Source organism: Dromaius novaehollandiae, chromosome Z (assembly GCF_036370855.1).
Source record: "Dromaius novaehollandiae isolate bDroNov1 chromosome Z, bDroNov1.hap1, whole genome shotgun sequence".
In the NCBI taxonomy this organism is placed as follows: Eukaryota; Metazoa; Chordata; class Aves; order Casuariiformes; family Dromaiidae; genus Dromaius; species Dromaius novaehollandiae.
Genome location: NC_088132.1, coordinates 55,411,422 through 55,432,556, shown reverse-complemented (window position 1 = coordinate 55,432,556; position 21,135 = coordinate 55,411,422). Strand labels below are relative to the sequence as shown.

Genomic DNA, 21,135 nt, shown 5'->3' with positions numbered 1-21,135 from the left:
ATGAACAAGAATTGTTAAGACTGAGCTATGCCTTGAAAGTTGTATTTGAATGTTTTGGTCCTATCTGTGTATAGCCTGGCAGAGGTAGATTTGAGAAAGGCAGATTTTTGCTTGAAATTTCCAGTTTGCAAGGGCGCTGAAACAATTGTTGGTGTTCATTACAGTTCTTTGGCAGAACCCACCCTGCATACATGGGTTGATAAGTGTAGTAGTAGAAGCTGTTTTAAATTTGTTTTCCTAGAGGCAGCAACTCCGCTTTGTAAGCCACTTTGAAGTATACTATACTGGTGCCCATGGTGTGCACATGCCTAGCTGGATGGGTCAGAAACAAAGTAATATCTCCGCTTATTTCTAAAGGTTTGTGTTCTCTCCTGCTACTGTCCACTGGAATCTCTTAATTTATCCAGATTGGAAACTGGTTTATTTTTTGCATTCTAGATCTTACATTTTAAATCAGTTGCAGCATTGTTCTAGTGCTGTTTTGTGAGGAAAATAAGAATCCTGCCTGTGGAAAGTCTAATATTAGAGATTCAAATCCACAGTTAGGGTTTGTTTTGAAGAGAAATCAATGCCCTGTTAGAATCTGAGCCTCCATCATCAGAAATGGTTGGCCATATTGGAGCAGCAGAAAGAACAGAAAGAATATCTGTCTCTGGGCTGGAGAAAAGACAATGTTAAAGTTTTCTCTCGTAAAGCAGTAACATTCATTTGTAGTCATATTCTCAACATAGGCTCTTGAGAAAAAGAAAGCATTTCTGTGAAATGCAAATGCTCTTTTTTCATCTTTTTAATGATACAAAAATTTCACCAAAATATCATTCAAGAACAATTTTCCAGAGGGCTGAAAACATCTGAAATAAAATTGTTGCCCCTTTCAAGCACATGATTCTACACTAGGCAACTCCTAACTTCAGTCTGGCTAATTAAAAACATACGTGTTGTAGTACTGTACAATGCAGTCTGTAACACAGCTGGCAAAAATAGTGTGCTCACTTTTTAGACAATTTTTCTGCCTCATGATTTTATTGTAAGAATTTTGGATATTGCTGCCTTTCCATGGAGAGTCTAGGTCAATTCCATGTTTAGGAAAGGTCTTTTTCCTTCCTTTGGCCTGAAAATGCCCTGCTAATTATAGAAAACCTTCCTTCAGTATGTGGTGCATGTCCTTTGAAGAGCAACTTCAATAACTTAAAAAAGCTAGGGTTATTTTTAACAGGTTGGCAGGGTCCAGTTCAGCTCTTCATTTAGTCGACATATATTACCAATAAAAAGTACCTTTCTTTAGAGTAATCATTTCTCCCACAGAGCGACATTGAGAGCACGGAAATTACTGTGGGTTATCTCTCATAACATGGCATCTGATGCCCACGACTGCAGGAGGACTGTTCTGGGCCTGCTCCCGCACCTGGTCAAGAGAGAACTTGTGCACATGCTTAGCACTGAGTCCTTGCCTAAGTTCCATCAACTTCAAAGGGATGTAAGTGGTGCAGTGCCACCTCCAAAGAGTATTTTCCTGGTTTGTTATCTCAGTAAGTGCCTATACTGGATGTTGAACATCCACAATCACAGGGAAATCTCAGTAAAAGGTTTTCCTGATGTTGTTTTCCATTTGGTAACCAATGATATTTCTTCCAAAACAGCCCAGGATGGTATACTTCACTGTACTATTCGATGTCTGTCATCAGGAATCTCAAGAATTAAAGACCTATTGAACTTGAACACCACTGATTTCCATGGAATTTGTGTCAAACTGTCTCTTTGCTTCTAAGGATAGGCTGCGTATTAGGTCTTTGCAGCTGTACAGTATCAGAGCTCTGACTCCAACAGCAGGAGAGCTAATGATTAAGAATGCTTGCTTGCAAGCTCTTCAGAACAAAGATGGGGTCCTCTAATTCCTAATTTGATACATGTAATGAATGACAACAGTAACTAGCATTATCACTTCTTTCACGGTTTCTTTAATTACTAATAAATTATTTCCCATATATGGAACTTTGACGTTATAGAATTTTTCTTTGAAACAAACATGCCAATTAGAAAGGCCTTCTCCTAAAACAAAATGACCTTAGTTGTAGTCTGTATAGGTAACTTCCCTGTGCAACAGCATCTGCAACAAATTCTAATGAGGCAAAAATTATTGCTGAGTTGTAGCTGAACTCCCTGTGCAGGGACAGATGGCACTAATATGAATAGCAATTGAATTAACACTCAGCTACCACTACCTCCCCAGCACACGCACTGAAAGCAAGAGAACATTTTAATTGGGAGGTTTGACATAAATATTTAGGTTAGATAGAGATGAAAATAGGGCATTATTTATGGATGTTTCTCAGCGTTCCAACTGTTTCTGTAGCTGAGTTCCTTAGAAAAAAGATCAAAGAACAGTTGTTAGACCAAGTTATTTTTCAAGTATTAATGATATGTTCTTCAGCAATCAGAAGGGAACATGCTAACACCATTTGCAAGGTGTTTGTGATGTTAGTTAGCAGACTGAGTTTTATGTGCATCTTCTGTTCTTCCAGGCTCTGATCTGGCAAACAACTTAAACATCCGCTTAATTGAAAGTCAGCAAGGCATTTAAGATCGTGGTTTCATCAGACTAACTGAGATGAAGGTCTTTTTGCATTCAGGGACTTCATGAAAAATGATGCATTTAGTCAAAAATTTAAAATGAGGTATGAGCTTCAGTCATGAGTTGCTGAACTGCAGCCTGACTGTGGGTGGGGGCTGCACTATGAACAAAAAGCTGACAGCCAGCACAGAAGTAATGTTAGTACCCAAAGCTCTGCATCTAATGCAGAATGGGATCCTTATAGCCAAAGCAAAAGATACAACACAATCATAAAGTAGCCCTTGCTGAGGATGAGAAGAAAATCTGGCTTCTGTTTTCTTTGCTGATTCCTGACAGGGCAAATTTCTTTTGTTGCTGTTGTGTTCATATTCTTATACTCGTTTTACCTCATAGAGATCCCCAGTTGGCTTTTTTGGATCAAAGCTAGAAATGTAGCGTTGGGTTGATTAAAAAAAAAAAACACAAAAACAAAAAAACACAACAGGTGTGGTAAAGAGGGGATGCTGCAAATACTAGGTAGTCCAGATAGATTGCTCTGAGCTGGCTGCTTTGTTTTTAGTTATGGTGGATATGCATGGATCCCTCATTAATCTAAACAAGTCATGACACTCTGGGGGAGACGTATCTGTGTTTTGTAAAGTTTCACAAATCTGAGATTGGGGTTAGGAAATTGCTGGGTATAAGTCAAGAAAAATTAAGTGTACAAAAGAAAAAGGGTTTAAAAGTCTTCAGTTTTTAACAGCTGCTCAGTATTTGCCTCTGTGTTCTTCTGTCAGTCTTGATAAATCTTCAGCTTCAGTGAGAACAGAGGTAGGTGAATAAAATTATGTATTCTTTTTGCACCCAACACACATTATTTCTTCTAGTACTTTACTGTTATGTAGCTATAGTACCCTAAATGTGAGGCCACAGAAACCACCCAAGCAGTTGGTTTCTACCGGCACCTTTCACATGCCATGTTTCTGGACTCTGCCTCACATGGAGTCAAAAATTTATTTAGTGAATGAAAAAGGAAGAAGAAAAAAGGTAGGCCTGCTGTCATCTTGTCTCATTCTTCTGACAGCTAGGTCCAGTTTCCTGCTCTGACCAGCTTCCATGCGGAGTCAGTACAGGTGGATTTTTCCTGCTCTTATGTGTCTCCAAGAGGTTTGCTCATGACCTTTCTCTTTTGGCTGTTACCAAACGGGCCCTTGGGGCGAAGCAGTGCAGAGGCATCTCATTGCAGTTAAGCATCTGGCCAATCATTTGCTGATGTAATCTCTTTCCCCTTGAGAGGTATTTGAAAGATGATGTTACTGTCACCCAACTGTTAAATGGCCCCCTTCTGCCACATCCTACTTTTGTCCTCAAGGGCACCCTTGTGTGAGCAAATGTCATTGATGTAACTGAGCGAAATAGGATTGGCCACCGCAGCAATTACTTTCCTTCCCCCCTCGCCACCTCCTTCCCCCCTCTCATATTACCTGGACTCCTGTCAGCACACCAACTTGTTATTCCCTTTACGCTCTAGGCTCGCTGCAGGCAGCAGGACGTGTCTACCTTCTGCTTCAAGGTCAGTTTAACCAACTCTATTGCTTATCTTACCTCGAATGGTCGCATTTCAAATAGGAAGCTTATTAAAAATGAATTCAAAGCGCCACAGGATGTGGTGTAATTTGGTTATAATTTATTGAGTTGCATAGCTACTTGGTGAACAAAGTGCAGGAAAATGTGTCAGCCCACTGTGCAGCTGCTTCAAATGTTGACCCTTAAGTAACAGTTTAAATAAAGGAAAACTAAGTTCCTTTGCAGATGTGTAACAACAGTTAAGAGAAACCATCCCTAATTTGGCAAGTTACTTGTGAGTTAGAGGGGTTGTAGCTCTCTGCACTGTGGAGATGAGTTTTTCGTATTATAAAATAGTGTCTGATTGATTCAGAAGGGCAAGCACTCCAAACAGCTTTGACTAGCTTTGGTAGGAGAATTTGGGGGTCTAAATCTCGCAAGGTCAGAGGTAATGGGCCAGATCTTCAGCTGGTAGAAATCAAAAAGCATGTTGTTACTAAGGGTAGTTTGTCAAGCTGTTAAGAATCACAGTCTTTTCCATATCTTCTCCTTTCATGGTAAGGAGTTTGGGGGGGTTGTTTTAATTTTTTTTAAAAAGAGGCTTAGGGTTTTTTTATACCTATGTACTGACCTCTGGAGTTATGAGAAGTAAGAAACTGAATCTTGGTTTATTTTTCCTTGAAATATTCCATGCTGCAATTAAGGCATAGTTAGAATGATGTCTGCATTAACATTATTTCTGCATTCTGGAAATTTTTATCTTAAATCCAGATCATTGGAAAGGTTGGAAAGTTTCACATCTTGCTCAGGCTAAGCTATGAGAAACTGGAAAGAATACCAATATTGCTTTATGAGATGTAATATTTTATTTTGTATCTTATCCTCTGACCTTGTAGAGTAATACAGCAAAATGTAAACTGTTTTCTGGGCCTCTAAAAATGGTATATCTGGCAGTTAGTAATTTACAACATTTATTGCAGATGTTTCTAAGGTGCCCATGACTGCTGTAGAAGGGCATGCTAGTGACTGCAGTGGAAATTTTGGATTTAGCTTTAGATCAAGCTAAGGATAACTTAGAGGAATTATTTCTCAAATATAAAAGACCAGCATCCTTTGTAATCCATTTCTCTACTACATAGAAAGTTCTGTTCACTACAGTGTTACTGTTAATTAGTGAGACAGCTTAACAGTCTGCAATGTGCAGATATGCTATTTGTGTTTATGTGTCTGTGTGAACTTTAGCTGTGACTCTGCCATTCCTCTAAAATGTCGCTCAGGATCACATGGTGTGGTACTTAATACCACCCATGACACGGTTCAAATATTTAATCTAGTTCTATTTCTAGAAATGTCACTGTTCAGTCTGTAACCCTTGTACCTTTTTTCCCTCCTCAGCCAAAAGCACATGTGTTGTCTAGTGTAAAATAAATGATAAGCAATATTTATGTTCAGCTACATTAATACCCACCTAAGAAAGTGGAGCTGACAGCTTCCTCTGTAAAAGAAGTTCAAGAAAGTAAAGGGTTAATTGCGAAAGAGTTTGTTTATATTAAAAGTAGTAGTAAAAGACTGCAGGTTCCTTAAAGGGTAAAGAGATGGTTTGTGCATTTATGATGATTCAGTCTCCTCTGAAGTTTCCAGAAATGGTTGCAACGGTTGCACCTGTGGGCAGACCGCAGGATCACTGTGTGCAATGTGACACTACCAAGCCTGAACAAGGCCGCTGTTGTGAATCAAATGTCCCGAAGACCTCTGTGCATCCTCTGGTCAGAGCAGCAAGGGCAGTCTTGCTGCGTCTTGGTAAAATGGAATTTTCTTAAGTTATTAATTCATAAGAGGAAAGTTTTTAGTGTTGGTGAGGGAGCTGGTGTATAAAAGCCATACTTCTTTTGAAGAGTACATTAGCCTTTAACAGAAGTTTCAATCTATAGGTATAGCAAGAACAAGTGAAAACTGGTTTAAGGCCCAGAAATAGGCTTTCTCCAATTTTTTTTCATACTGGGATTCAAACTGTGACTACTAACAGCAGCTTCACATTAAAAGGTATTTGGAATCCTTTGGGCTTCTGAGCCAGCACCATAACTGACCTCTGCTGAATAATTTAACATCTGGCTTTGGTCTTTGCATTTTGTGCGTGGTAGGTGATTTTTTTTTTCGTATTAAAATACAGTTCTAAGAACATGACTTGCTCCTGTCAGAACGTTAATGTTCCAAAGGTTGGTTACAGGTAGCTGAGCAAATCTTGAGGACGAGAGAAGAGATAAGCTATGATCTCTAAGATCGTGACCTTTCAGATAGCTGTTACAGATTCACTGGGAGCCATAAGTCATCCACAGCTTATGGAATATTGCTCTGGAAAAGACTATTCCAATTTGGCCCTGAATTTGCTTTACCCTTTATGGTGCTCATGTTGTGAGAGAACAGGAACAATTGTGTTCAGCTATGAAGAAAACTTGTACTTGCAGGCACTTAGTACTGTATGTTGTGTGGCTTAATGACTGTTACTTTAAGTCAATGTTGCATTTACTCCCCTCGCGATTAACCACTTTTCACATGAAGTGGCCACTCACTATTAACTTGATCCACAAAATGTTTTGTAAGGAATTAATCAAAGCTGTTCACTGCAGGAGTGAACCTGTTGTGTGGAAGATACTCTTATGCTGTCACTGAGCCAATTGTCTTTATTTCTTTTCTTGTGTAGAGCAGTATTTTTGCTTTCTCCAAATGACAGATCAAGTGCAAATGACCTTGCAAATAAAACTTTAAAGGACTTGTTGCCAGTTACAAATTCTGGTCTCAAAACTTTTGAGCTGTTCTCCAGGCTCTACCCTTGGGCCAAAGGTGTGGGTAATGCTGGACAGGTACAAAAGACATCTTAACTAGTTATCGTGAGGCAAAGCCAGTATCCCAGTTATGAGCAGAATGACATAAAAAGGGCAAAATGTGTAATACTAGTTGTCCAAGCATTTAGTAAAGCTCTGAGTTAGATTCAAATCCCAGGAGTCATCAAGATGTCTTGCAGCACAGCCTCCCCCTTCCACTTACCCACAGGAAAACCAGCTGTGGATACCAACTGATACTACGTGTATCTGCACCTTCAGCAGTTAATGGATGCCCTGTTGTGGATGCTGCTGAAGTTCATATCCAAGGCCATACTGTCTGCAAGGGGAAGAGGAAGACAGCTGGGCATATTGTAGGTGCTGGTTGACAGCAGAGTGCAACTGTCTGGGGTACGGGCCAGTCAGCCCTGGCAGTGGTAAGGAAAAGCAGGAGATTAATGACTTCAGTAGGACCATCACATGATGGCCTGCAACCTTTGCAAGTCCCTTGCATTGGAGAGTTTGTGAGCCAAACCCGACAGTGACACCAAGTGCAGTGAATGTAGGTGCGCTCTCCCAGCTGCACCACAGCAGTGCTCATTAGGTGCATTTTTGTATTTCCATGACCTGCTATGGGAGTTGAGAAGCTCGTGCTTTTCTCTAGCTGGTAGTGCCTATCTGCTCTTCTTTTCATCAGCCTGCAATAAGATCCGTGCTGTCTTGATCTGTGGACCTGAGCTAGTGCTCCAATCGAGATCTCCATGCTGCAAAATACCAATTGTCATTTATTCACTTTGGACTGCTGTGTTTCCTGATGTGTTCACTTCTGCTGTTCTGCATTCAGAATGCATATAGTGCTCTCGATTCATCACAGACTTACACTGAAACAGTCCGTGATAGATCACTTCCCCAAATATTTCAGATAAAATCCTGTGTAAAATGGCTTAGTAGCTGAAAACCCTGAAGTCATCAAGTTAGTAAAGAAGCAACTGTCTCGCTCTTAAAGCACCTATTCATGATGTTTTGGAATAACAGTTTTATTACTATGGATATATGCTTGAGGTCGCATGCTATGAATCCCAAAAAAGTCCTTGAAATTACAAAGCTTCGTACCTCAACAAAATGTTGTGTCCAGTACCATGGAAATTAGATCTCATTTGGGCAACTAAAGAAGAGGTGTTCACAGAACTAAAAATCAGTGCTGTTTTACGTGCAACTGATTCTGTCTTACATGTAACCAAAATGAAGTCCAAATGCGTACATAACCTGTACTGCATTGGAAGAGCTCATTTCTACAAAGATTGATGCCATTATAAATCAATCAGCAGAAATACAATTTTTAAGTAGAAAATGGAAATGATACTTGGGAACCATGTAAAAATATTTTATTAGTATGTCCAAAATCCCACAACTGAGGAAAAAGCTTTTCTGGCTATTAGGAAGCATTGCAGTTTAAAGGGAAAGTGAAAGTAGCAGTAAAAAATTGATGGGACTGATAGTGACTAATCAGGACGCTGCTATTGCAGACAACCGTATCACACAGTCTTATTTGGAAGTGTATCCATTTCTGTATTAGAAATAGTGCTCTTACTTCTCTGATCAGAAAGCTCTCCCAAATGATACTTTGCTGAGGACTGCGGTCATTGTTCTGTATTTGCCATTCGGAGATTTCTGGGGAATGGCAGCTCTGAGAAGGGGCCAAAACATTGCGGACAGTTAACAGAGCATGAACTTCTAGGGAACTGCTGTGGCCCCAAAGGGCTAACACGATATTTGATTCCATAAATTATTTAGTAGATGTACAGATGTTCTGCTGCCTCTATTTTGAGGACCTGGCACAACCACTACTGGAATCGAACGATCATTCTGGAATCAGGAGGATGTTGGGGATGAAAACAAAATGCAAACAGCTCAGGAAGGAACCAAAGAGTGATTAACAAATTTGAAAATACGGCAATAGAGTGATAGAGATATAAAAAAGAGCTAGTCATTAAATAGATACAGAACAGATAACTAGTAGAAATTTCTACAATAAACTGATAAAGTTTTAACAAACAACAGTGATTCAAAGTTGAAGACAAACAAATGCAGACAAGAAATAAATTATGATTTTTATTTATTTTTTAACTCAGGGGTTGGTTAATCTCTGGAACTCCATTGGCTGCTCCAGATCAAACTCTGGGTGGCTTTTCTAATGGAGATGTTTTCCTTCCAGCACAGCTGATCAGTTCAGGAAAACTCTGGATTCTTTTTCAGAGGGTCCAGACTGATCATCCTAAAAGTTCTTCTGATCGTGAGAATCTATTATTTCTCCTTTGTAGCTGTCCTGATACTATTATAGGCGTCTATGAGAAAATGGATTTTCTACCATCATAAGTACTTGGCAAGACCCTTAGTAAACTCCCATAGAAAAAAAGAAGTGTATTCATTTGTTTTTAAGGCTGTACAGTGGTAAATGTTGATGGATAAAAGTGAAAGCCTTACAGTGGGTGCCTAGGGATAATCTGCAGAGAAATCTGAATCAGAGCCTGGTGTTTCTGATAAAGCGTTCTTACAAAACCTTGTGCCTTTTAACTGTGCCTTTGCCTGGGATAATTACCATTCTCTGACTCCACAGTGGTGGCGATGGTGCGAATTTATTGTGAGTGTAGTTTGCTGTTTTCTATGGGAAAAAAACAACTGAATCTCGTCATGATTTGAGGTCAGATTTGACAGCTAGTTTTGATTAGAATTTTTGGGGTTGAGGCCATTCCATTCAGGCACTTTCAGAATGAATCTTCTGGAATTTTTGTTTTGAAGCAATGCTTTGTTTAAAAATCTATTTTTTAGAGGGGAAAAGAATTTGAAAAATGAAATAAAACAGTAGCCTTTCCTCTCAGAAAAAGTGTCTTGTTCATTACCAACCCTAATTGTTTAAAAATTGTTTTGGTGCTGAACTAAAACCTTCAGGTTTTTGTGCAAGTCTATTTATGCTGTTTTGATTATATGCGGATTACCTGTGTGGGGCGTAACATGGACTCAGTTTGTGCTGCAGTATTATGTACATCTGTATTCAGAACTATAGCCCACCCTTGTGGCAAGAGGTGTTTATTAAAATAGGGGTTACACCATTTTCACAGAAATAGAACAAGCCCCTTTGCACTGCAATCCAGATGTGATTTTTTTCTTCACATAAAAAATTCTAACTGTCATATTCCCCCTAGACCCTTTGCATTTGACAGCAATAAATGATGGTCCCTAAGATTGCTGTGCCAAACTGCCATCAGAAGTTCCTACCTAAGGAGCAAAAGATCAAGCCAGCTGTCATCTTCCAGTTCCCGCAGGCATCAGCTGCGTGATGCTATGACTGGTGCTTGGCAGATCACCTAGCAGAGTCACCTTTTTTGCAGGAGTGACTCAGTTTACAAAGCTGATGCACGTATTAGTAAAGACGGAAACTAAATTTCTGCTCTCAGAATTTTGAAGTTTGGGGAAGGAAATTATAGGATGAGGAGTGCTAGGTTTAAATTGTAGCAAGAGACTTTTAGTTAGAGATTAGTTTTTTTTAAAAAAAGCCTGTCTTACTCTCCAATTTTTATTTTATTTTTAGGTAGTTAACCTACACAGACTGTGGAATCCCCAGTATTGGAGACTGTCAAGGGCTCATAGACAAGCATCTGTCAGGTTAAGTGGTGTCTACCTTCAGGTAGGGGAAGTCTTGTCTGTGGTTCAACAAGGCAAGAGTATCCTGCAGGACAGGGCGTGTAAGCACAATGGAAGGTGGCATTACCAACAAGAAATGTACTTGGGTTATGGGACTTCTTTAAAATTAAAGAAGGAAAACATTTTCATGGCATAAAATCTGCCTTTGAACAGGTGTCCAAAATGCTGTTCCCAAAGTTACAGACTCGCTTAATGTATCACACCCTGAAACAACAGATAAGAAAACTGCTGCTGCTGCCTGAATAAGAGAGATGGTGACAAGAAAACTGTCACTATTGAGAGGGTCTGTCTCAGGGGTCAGAGCTTTGCATTGGACATTTAATCAAACATAAGCATAAAGAAGATTGAGGAAAGGGTCCCTAGATCAGCTATGGCACAAAGCCTCCACCACTTGAGTTACAAAGAAGGTGCCTGGTTTTTAAACTAGTCCCTTTTCCCTTACTTTTTCCAGGTGGTTTATTTTTCGTTCTGTTCACAGACTGTGATTTCTGTGACTACAGTATACCTCAGGAACACAGTGTAGTTCAACCTGAAAGTCAAGGATGCCAGCTATCCGCAGCCACATCGAGTATTGTTTCCACACCAAATTCTGTGGAAGGTTTAGCTCTGCTCTGTTGCTCTCAGGATCAGCTTCTCACTTGTCTAATAAATGTTGCAACGGCAAAGTGAAGAATACAAGAACAGAAGCACTGAATCAGCAGCTGAAGTACCTTTATCTTTTAACGATTTCAGTGAGTGTGGTTTGTCCCCCAGTGAAATTAGAGAGCAACTTCTGGCATACTTCACACTCACAGAGCTCCTGTGTAGTGCTCAGCTCCTCAAGAATAGATTAATTGCAAGTACATAGCCAAGAACACCCTGCGATAGCTTGCAGGTTCAGATCACAGCACCATACTGATAAGGACAGTGACTTTCCTGCCGGAATGCTGCCTCTGCCCCTGGTGCATACTTGATCATTGGACAAGGCTCCATGGTAGAAAAATATGCAGCCAGCCAGTCAAGCTGCTGGTACAAAGCACAGGACTTTTGTGTCGTATCTCATTAATATAAGGAATGGAGGGTATGTGAAAACAGCTATCAACACAATGCATCCTTCCAAGCAGATATGATGTGAACTAACTAAATATAGCTAAATATAATGCCCTGTCTAAGGCTGTACATTACCTGTTATGCCATAAAACATTCTGTAGTCAAAATGTACAGTGTTCTGGTTATTTTTGAAGCATTATAATTACACTATGGTGCCTCACACGGCTTTCTAAAAATATATTGCACATTGCACACAATTCCTCTAGTTTAATCAGATACGTAGACCAGATTTGTCCCTTGAAGTAACACAGGATTCAGAAGCTACCAAGAATCCAAGCTGCTGGAGACTCTGATGAGTGCCTGGGGTAGCCGAAGTCGTAATATCATCATCTGCAAGAGGATTTTGATAAGGCTTCTAGTTTTCAGGACAGGATTTTGGTTGTCAGCCAACTCCCTGCAGTAAAGATGGCATCTGTGAAACAGAACTATAAATACATAGAGCTGTTGTGAAAATACATCCATTGTTTCAGAGACACTTAGGTATAACAATAAGCGTGCTCCACAGATTAGTCATGAGCAAATATTTCCAGAATGTAGGATGGGGATGCTGTAGTGTGGAAAGGCAAAAGGACCATCTGTTAAATAAGGAGAAAAGAAAGGAGTACAAAAGTCTCTTTCACAAAATCGATACTTGATTTTGATTTCAAGTCAAACATTCTCCCATTGCATTTTGGGAGGGAAAAATCCCGTTCCAGTTATGAGAGCCAGTCTGTAACTCTGACTTACCTAAACTAATTCATTGATGGAGTGGAACCATTCCCTGGGACAAGATAAAGCTATATTGCTGAGCCAAGAGGGAATGATCTGCCTGCTGCCCCATTTCTGTATCAGTACATATCTCATTATATTCTAGTGCTGTGCAGTTAATTCTCAAGGACTTGGCATAGTTGAGGAAGTCAGAATCTATCCATAATGGGAAAAAAAAATGCCCTCCCTTTGTGATCTCTTCCTCATTTCTGTTTTTGGGAAATTCTTTCAGTGAAAGAATATTGAATCTTCTTTCAGTCAGTCATCACCTTTCTGTGGAAGGAAAGTTAGATATATAATATATATATCTATATATAGATATAGATAATGTGTGTTGAGGGCATGGAGGAGACAGTTAAAGATTTTAAATATCCCTCTGCTGAATAGTTATGTAGGATAACAAAATGCAGGTATAAAATTATGGAAACAAGATAGAGGACATCATGAAACAATGACCCTCAAACTTGAAACACATCTCCTGATTCTCATGTCACATCTCCTGTGAGAGGATCATGTGACTAAAGCACAAAGCAGCTACAGCTTTGCAACAGAAGATCGTGTAAGCAAACCAGAAGACCTGTTTACAAAGTGAAAAGACGTAGATGCAACATAGCATTTCTCTTTAGTCAGGAGTGGAAAAGGCAAAGAGTAACTACATATTGGCCTGACTAACCCAGTTCTTCATGGGAATTATTGGAAATTAGAACACTTTGTTCTCTGAAAGGAAAATCAAATGCTTTCAGGTGTTTTGTTTAAACTTTGAAAGAATGATGAAGAGATTACACAAAGAAAAATACTTCTGAAAAGCTTGAAGAAACAACCGAAGCAACATACCTTGGGGGAAGATTCATGTTTTCTTGTAGCTCTTCCATGTCCATTTTCCAAATCTGATTTGTCAGATCCCAGTGTTAAGAATAATCTTGCTCCTGTGACACAAATTGCAATTTGTGTCACTTATTTAAGAGAGACACGTATCTTTCTTTGCCTGTGGGGTCATGAGCAAAACAAGTCAAATTCTGATTCTGGAGGAGAAAAATATGCATTCTCTTCTTCAGGCTTTCATAGAACATGCCATTTTCTCTGCTAGACTCAGAGATCTCCTGTACTCCACACACAATCCAAAACCATAGCTGCACTCAAACATACTGCTGGAAATAGTTAATAAAGCATATGCATTCCTAGGTGGTATTTTAATCTTGTTGGTGTTACAGTCTCTCTCCTGAACAGTGGGCCACTGTTGAGGAATCTTTCGGTATTCGCAAAGAGACTCCGTAACCATGCTGTTATACAAATCAGGAGTACAGAGGAATTATTTATTGACCAACACATGCAAAAGATGGAAGAGGGTTTACAACGTGCTCACATCCTGTTGTCCTAGAGATACATTTCCACTCTTCTTCATTAAAGTGGTATTTGCTAAGACTGAAATATTAAAATAAAATATTCCTCTGCTTTGTAAAGACCTACGTGTTTATTCCTTCTCTGTGGTAAAGGCTCTTTTAATCCAATGCTTCTCCTCTTTTATTTGAGATGCCCATGGGACTCCTCACTTTAGAGGCCAGATCCTTTCGCAGACTTCATCCGTGTCCCTCATGGAGTCACTGCTGTTACAAGGGAAGGGCAGAATATACATTGCCTTCTCTCCCTGACCGTGGCCTGGTTGGCTGGCAGAGAGCAGAGCCTCCATGCTTCCTCATCGCAAATCTGGAAAGAGCCTGGTTTGTCCTTTCCCAGCAGTGTTGCCCAGAGTGACTTCCTCTCTCCAAACACCTAGCCCTTTTCTTCCCTAGCTCTCTGAAAATCTATACTGCAGGAATTTTCTAGGAACATTGGCATGTGACAGACCTCTACACACTTCCACCTTTAAAAGAGCTTCCCCTCCTCCCCGCAAGCCTGTTCCTCACACTAAGACCATTCTTGAATTGCAGCAAGGCCTCTAAATTTGGTATCCATTATGTTCATTCTTATTTTAAGGTTTCTTTGCAAAGTACGCATGATATATATACAAATGAGATCATCTCTTTATCTGGAAGAAGGAAGGATCTTTTCATAGTCCTAGTTTGGTACCTCAGGCTGAGAGTCAGAAACTGGTGGTTATAATGTACCTCTGTTAAGTGACACCTTGTGGCTTGAAGAAGTCATTTTACTTTGCTTTCTCCAGTGGTATTTGCTGTTCCGAAAGCTGTCTTTCTGTATAGTTGCCTGACAGGTGCAAAGTAACTGGACTTTATACTTCCATACCCTACATAGCCACCTACCTTTGTTTGTTTTGAACTTTGCTCCCAATAACTCCATTTGATGGACTGTAGTCTTATATGGGAAAAGGCAGTGAAGACTTATCTCTATCCACTTTCCCCATGCTATTCAGGATTTTTAGGTCCCTACCATATTCCCCCTCCAAACTTTCTCTTTTCCATGCTGATGAGTTCTAAACCATTTTTATTCATATAGAGAAAAAGGATAAAGTACTTAATATGCCAGGCTAGCGTGGAAAAGGTTGATAGCACTGAAAAGAATGACCTACTTCATGCCACATCCAGACACATTTGACTTTTCTGACTGGACAACCACTTACAGCCGAGTCACCTGGAAGCATTTTCGATAAAAATATTGACCTGAAACTTGAGACTCTGAGGGATGCCTTATTCCACCCCTTGCCACAAAACCCTGTAACCTATAGTCATGTATGTTCTGTAACTGATTATACCGTAAAATACTTTAGTCAGACACAAAACCACCACAAGATTTCAGCCTCCTTTCCTATTACCCAAAAGAGCCCTTATCACTTTGAATATTTTTGTCTGCATTTTTGTACTCTGGGATTGTACCATTTTGGTTGCTGAAAAGATGTCGCTGTGTAATGTATTGTTGCTATGAAGCAAACTAAAGGATTCAATTATGGTCCTATATCATCAAAAGTTTTAAAACATTCTGAATGCTGGGTTAAGAATTGTGTGCTCCATACAGCACTAAGAATCAGTTGATTTCCAAGACTACCAAAGGTACACGTATAGAAATACAGTAAATACTAACCTTTTTTTTTCAACACACTGTTTCTGTGCAAACCAATAATAAGAATGAATTGTTTCTTTTTTTGGACTGCAGTTAAAAGTGAGTTTATTTGTCACCCACATTGCGTGAGGGCTTACGGGTTGATATCAGGTTGTCTTCTCTTGTAGACCTTGCATCCTCCGAGAGGAATGGCTAGCACCTTCTGTCGTCTCCTGGCTGGCCGTGGAGCTGCTGCGCTCTTTGCAGCAGCAGGTACAGGGGCCCTAACCACTGGGTACCTCCTCAATCAGCAAAATGTTAAAGCTGCTGTACAAGAAAAACGAAAACTCTTCCCTCCAAGGTAAGCATTTTGGGTTAAGTAGTCAGCGGAGCTTAAGGCCTGGTTGGCTGAGGAAGGCATAGTGTTTAACTCTTTGGGGGGAGGGCAGATTTCCATTAAAGCTGCTGAGTACCTACTCCTTCACGCAAACATGCCAGCTATGTGGCTGTATATGGGCTGTTGTCTGACAACCTGAAAAACAGCATCATTTGTTAAAAAACAGTTTTAGATAGCAGCAATAACAGCCTTCAAGACCAGAGTGTAGGGATGTGAGATAGTATCAACGCTCCCACAGAAACATTGCCAAACAATGACAACCCTAAAAAATGTTTCAAATTTTAGACAAAACATCAAATTAGGCCTTGTTTTAAATAAAAATGTGGACCAGGCTCTGACAGACTTTTTTTTAAAGTAGTGAATAACATCTTAGTTAAAATAAATTCTTATAGAAATAATAGGGTTGTGCATAAAGCAAAGTATTACCAAAAAAGGTAAATGTGATCTGACTCACTTGCAAAAATGCCTTACTAAAGTGTAACATCTTCACTTCCCCTGGTTTATTATACTGTGCAGCTTTCTGCAAATAATAATACCATTAAAACAACCCCAAATATTGTTGAAGAGTTAGATTCCCAGCTAATAGCAATCAGACAGTGAACAGAACAAAGTTAGAGCTCTTTTAATTCTGAATAAGTGTCTCAGCAGAGATTTAATGGGGCTTGAGACACTTTGAAAGCTCATTGGGATTCATTTTCCTGGTTGCCGCAAGTAACGGAAATCTGCTATTGTCTGTTATAGTTGCCCATTAGTGCAGTGTGGAGTACTTTGAGTGACTCGAGTGTTTCTCCCTTCCTAAATTTCAGTGCAATGTATAAACCAAGAGCTAATTACACTTTTAAAGTAATCTATGTACTGCACATTCTGATCACTTTGATAGTTTCATAAACTAGCAAGGATTACTGTTTAAAGATATGATGTTAAGGGCTTGTGGGTTTTTTTCTCTTTAGTGCAGACTATCCTGATCTCCGCAAACATAACAACTGCATGGCTGAGTGCCTCACACCAGCAATTTATGCTAGACTAAGGGACAAGATGACTCCCAACGGCTACACCCTGGACCAGTGTATCCAAACTGGGGTCGATAATCCTGGCCATCCTTTCATTAAAACTGTGGGCATGGTTGCAGGTGATGAAGAATCCTATGAGGTAAACTGTTTTCCAATACTATCATGTTTGGTTCAGTTTGTATAATGTAATTCACAAGTGCTCATTAGATGAATACAGATTCTCAGTAAGATATATGCTCCTAAAATAAATCGTATCCCAGAGATTATATAATGGGCAGGTCAAGTGCATAAAGATGGTGAGGATTTGAATGTGCCTCTACATTAGAAAATACAGTGAACATGAGGCAATGCTAAAAGTGCCCTCTCTACTGCAAGCAAAGTTAATAAAATGTGGCTGCTCAGGAGCAAAACTCAGTTTGCCTCCAGCAGCTGCCTGCCTTCCTGCTAGTTGGTAGCAAAATTATGCAGCCCTGTGCAAACCTGATTTGGTTTACTAATTTAGAAATGGTGACTGCCTTGAAAAGCTCTGCCGCAGTTATTGCTACACAACAGAACGATGGTGTGATTGTGGTTGGTACTGACATACCAGTGCTGCACGGCTCTGTCTATCACCAGTGTCCAATGGCAGTGAAGACATAGGTACTCTCACATGACCTAAAAACAGGACACAAGCTGCCTGGCAACTCTAAATGTATATCCTGGTTGTTAATACATCCTGAAATCTAATCTGGTTGCTACCACATCCAGTACCTGTGACAACTAGAGTAAGCCTGTAACTAAATTAAGGTGCAACTGCACCTTCTTTTTTGTTGTGAAGATGAGGAACCACTACAGAGTACTGTCTAGGTCAAAATGACTGAAATCCACTGCCACATAAAGCTGGTCTCGGTGACATACCTCAAATGAATTCCTGGTCCCTAGCCTGTTTCTAGAGAACAATTGCCCAAGTCCCTGAACATTATCATAAATGTTGTTTTATTAGAATCTCCCAATTTATCAATAGGAGACAGAGGATGAAATTCCATACTCTGCTTCGAAGAGCTACAACAGAAACTCAGATCATGGCAAACTGTTGCCAGCAGCCCTCTGCCAAAGACAGGAGATGCCTATTGAAAATAAACTGTATTTTCAGAGAGAATTTTTCAGAGGCCATGTTTCAAAGCTACAACCCACATATGCCCTTTCCCTTCATATTTACTCCATCAGCACTTGCAAAGCCCCCTTTATGGCTGTCATCCAGGAGTCTGTGCTGAGGGATTTCTCCTGTGGCTAAAGTAGGCACATGAAAGTGTTTTTTATGATACTGCAGACTCTTTGTAGATTCTCTTGACTCCATAGGTATTTGCTGAGATTTTTGACCCTGTCATTAAAACAAGACATAATGGCTATGATCCACGCACAATGAAGCATCATACAGACCTGGATGCATCCAAGGTAGGACTTGAATAAAATAATAAGAAAATAAACATTCAATGCTGCTTCTTACAATGGTGATACTGTGTGTAATTGTACTTTTCTTCTCCTGATACAATTCCAAAGGAAATAATTTTAGGGCTAAAGAAAGCAGGATGCCACAGTGACTGAAATGGCAGATACAAAAGGGAATATGTCTAAATGAAATGAGGCCTACTTCTGTTCTTTCTTTTTGCAAGGTTGTTAGATTACAGTTTAGGTTTGCTATGCTGCTAAGGTTTTCAGCATCTGATGAAGGACAAATCAGCCTAACATCTACATGGCTTTTTTTCCCCTCTTCTAATTTCCCCTCTTGACTGGACTTCCTGCACCTGACTGCTTTAGTGAAAACATTCGGTTCCACCCTGACATCACGCAAAAGTGTCAGGGAGGAGCCTCAATGTGCTGCTCCACAAGAGAAGCAAGCCAGGAGCCAGCGGTGACAGCTAGACAGGCAGGGCAGTGGCCTCACCGATAAGGGCAAGTCGGCGCCGAGCAAGAAGAGCAGAATAAAGTCTAATTACAGTAACCAGGTAACAGTCCAGTGATTGCCAGAGAAGTCCATAGTGGCAAGGCAGGCCCGAGGTCAGCAAGGTAGGTCAGGATCAACAAGGTACAAGTCTAGGCACAGGTATACCTACAGCATAGCTCAGGCAAGGACTGAGGGTGAGGGCCTTAGCTTAAATGCATCTTCCAAATGAAGGTTTGGAGACCCCAGATGGGACTTCTCGCAAGTCTTTTTCATACAGCTCTTTTCACAGCTGTTGGATCCAAGGTTACACAGCTGTGCCATATCAGAGCTGGCCTTGAATACAGGCAGCTAAAACCTGGCAGCAGAGGGTGACAGAGATTGCAGACCCCATTGGTGCACTCATGGTCCTAACAGCAAGTTAGTTACTTTCCTACCTTGTTCTTAACAAAAGGATCAGTCCCAACTGGTACTAAGCATTTGGGCCACAGTCTGACTTGGCACTGCAGGTCTGTTTGTGAGCTTGAAGACAGAAATGTGTTTAAGGATTAGAGTGAAAGCATTCTCCACATAGCAGCTGACTCCAGTACACACCCATGTGCACATGATCGAATCTTACCCACTGCTTAGTATTGCCTTCATAGTTCAACTACAGCATAGTTTAGCATCGTCTTGGTCTTTTCTCCTTCAAAAGATCTTCCAAACTTGGCCTTCTGCCTCTGCCCATATCCAGGTTTCCAAAGGCCGCTCAGATTCTTTCATATTCCATGTTGGAGCTGAGGAGGATCAGCTGGTTACCTCACCACTCTGAGTATGCAAAAGAACCTTGGAGTTCCTAAAAAACTCTTAGTATCTGAAACACTGAGGTGTTCCTGGTATTCTGAGTGTTTGTGGTATCTAGGAGAGGTCGTGATCCCTGGGCAGAAAGATGCCCTTCTTTTTGTATGATAAGATTTTTAAACATGGGGTACAAAATGGGGCACTGTGTGTAAAATAAGAAACATTCTTCCTTCAGATCACTTCAGGTCAATTTGATGAGCACTATGTCCTCTCGTCACGTGTGCGTACTGGTCGTAGTATCCGGGGCCTCAGTCTTCCTCCTGCTTGCACCAGGGCGGAGAGAAGAGAAGTGGAAAATGTTGTGGTCACTGCTCTAGCTGGTCTGAAAGGAGATCTTTCTGGAAAGTACTATAGCTTGACCAATATGACTGAGAAGGAGCAGCAGCAGCTTATTGATGTAAGTATAGCAGTACCGACACCATCTTCACTTACTCTCATTTATTTTTATTTTTTTCTTTCTTTGGTGTATGTGCTTTTCTGTGTAGCTAAGGAAGATAATTACAGCATTAACCCAGTAGTTAATGGCCTGTCAATATTTTTGTTACAGTGGCAAATTGTCCAGGGTTAATATTTTGGCTAAACACATACTTTGCAGGTCCAAAATGTGGAGCTATATTCAGGTAGGAAGGTCTGTGTTGAATCAAATACATATAGCTGTTGCCACCTCTTTGGCCGAATAATAAAGTAAATTCAGGACTCTTTTTTAATTATTTCCTTGAGTAGAGATTCTCATTTTCCATAGGAATAGCCATTTTAACTAATAATATTACACTGAGATAAATATTACATGTTATCTGTCTTCTAGACTATTCAGGTGGGGTTTTTTGGCTGTAACTTCTTTATGTCAAAACTACACTAATTCTAATTCTCCAAAGTGATTGTAGCAAAGTGCAACCAGGTCAGCTTTTACCAGTCCTGTAACTCTGTTTAAGGACTTGAAGGATCAGGCCTGTAACAATAGTTTTCATTGTCACACAGATGGAAACACAAGGATTTTCATCATGGATTTTGTCAGAGCATCTCATTGTTCAATTCCTACAGAGAGTTGTTTGAGATGGTCAAAGTTTCCAAGTGCTTTCCTGACAAAAATGGACAACAGTCAACTATCTTGAAAATCCATACCAGGGATTCGTATTGAGACTTTAAAAATTACAAAAATATAGAAGATTAAGAAAAACAAACCTCGAACGTGCATTTTAATTATCCAGAGGAATGGCTGTACCCTGTTAGCTATATTCATGGCACATTAATCTATAGCATCAACCAAAAGGGAGCTGATGAAGTAACATAACTATTTATAACCCTGCAACTAGGTGTCACAGCCTGGATTAACCAGGAGTTAGGAATTTATGTAAGGTCAATAACTTTTTCATTGAATGTCCTTAGTAATATGTTTATTGACAAGACATTGATTACCTGTTCCAGGTTTTATTTCATTGCCTTTTTCAGCAGTAGAGAGCTGTTCAAGAAGCACAGAATAAAATAGGGTTGCAGAGAAAATA

General features: G+C 40.1%; 1 protein-coding gene across 2 annotated transcripts in view; it reads left to right on the top strand.

Moving 5' to 3' along the window:
* The first annotated feature begins 4,064 nt into the window (after positions 1-4,064).
* LOC135324883 (creatine kinase S-type, mitochondrial) overlaps positions 4,065-21,135 on the top strand; it is a 28,637-nt gene continuing 11,566 nt past the window's right edge. The window contains exons 1-5 of one of the 2 annotated variants that reach the window (XM_064501924.1): positions 4,065-4,124; positions 15,654-15,826; positions 16,813-17,011; positions 18,211-18,306; positions 19,809-20,030. In XM_064501924.1, coding sequence (XP_064357994.1) covers positions 15,675-15,826; positions 16,813-17,011; positions 18,211-18,306; positions 19,809-20,030 — 669 coding nt within the window. In that variant the 5' untranslated portion in view covers positions 4,065-4,124; positions 15,654-15,674. Of the gene's footprint in view, positions 4,125-10,531; positions 10,622-15,653; positions 15,827-16,812; positions 17,012-18,210; positions 18,307-19,808; positions 20,031-21,135 lie in introns of those variants that run through there. The other variant, XM_064501925.1, reaches the window with a different exon arrangement.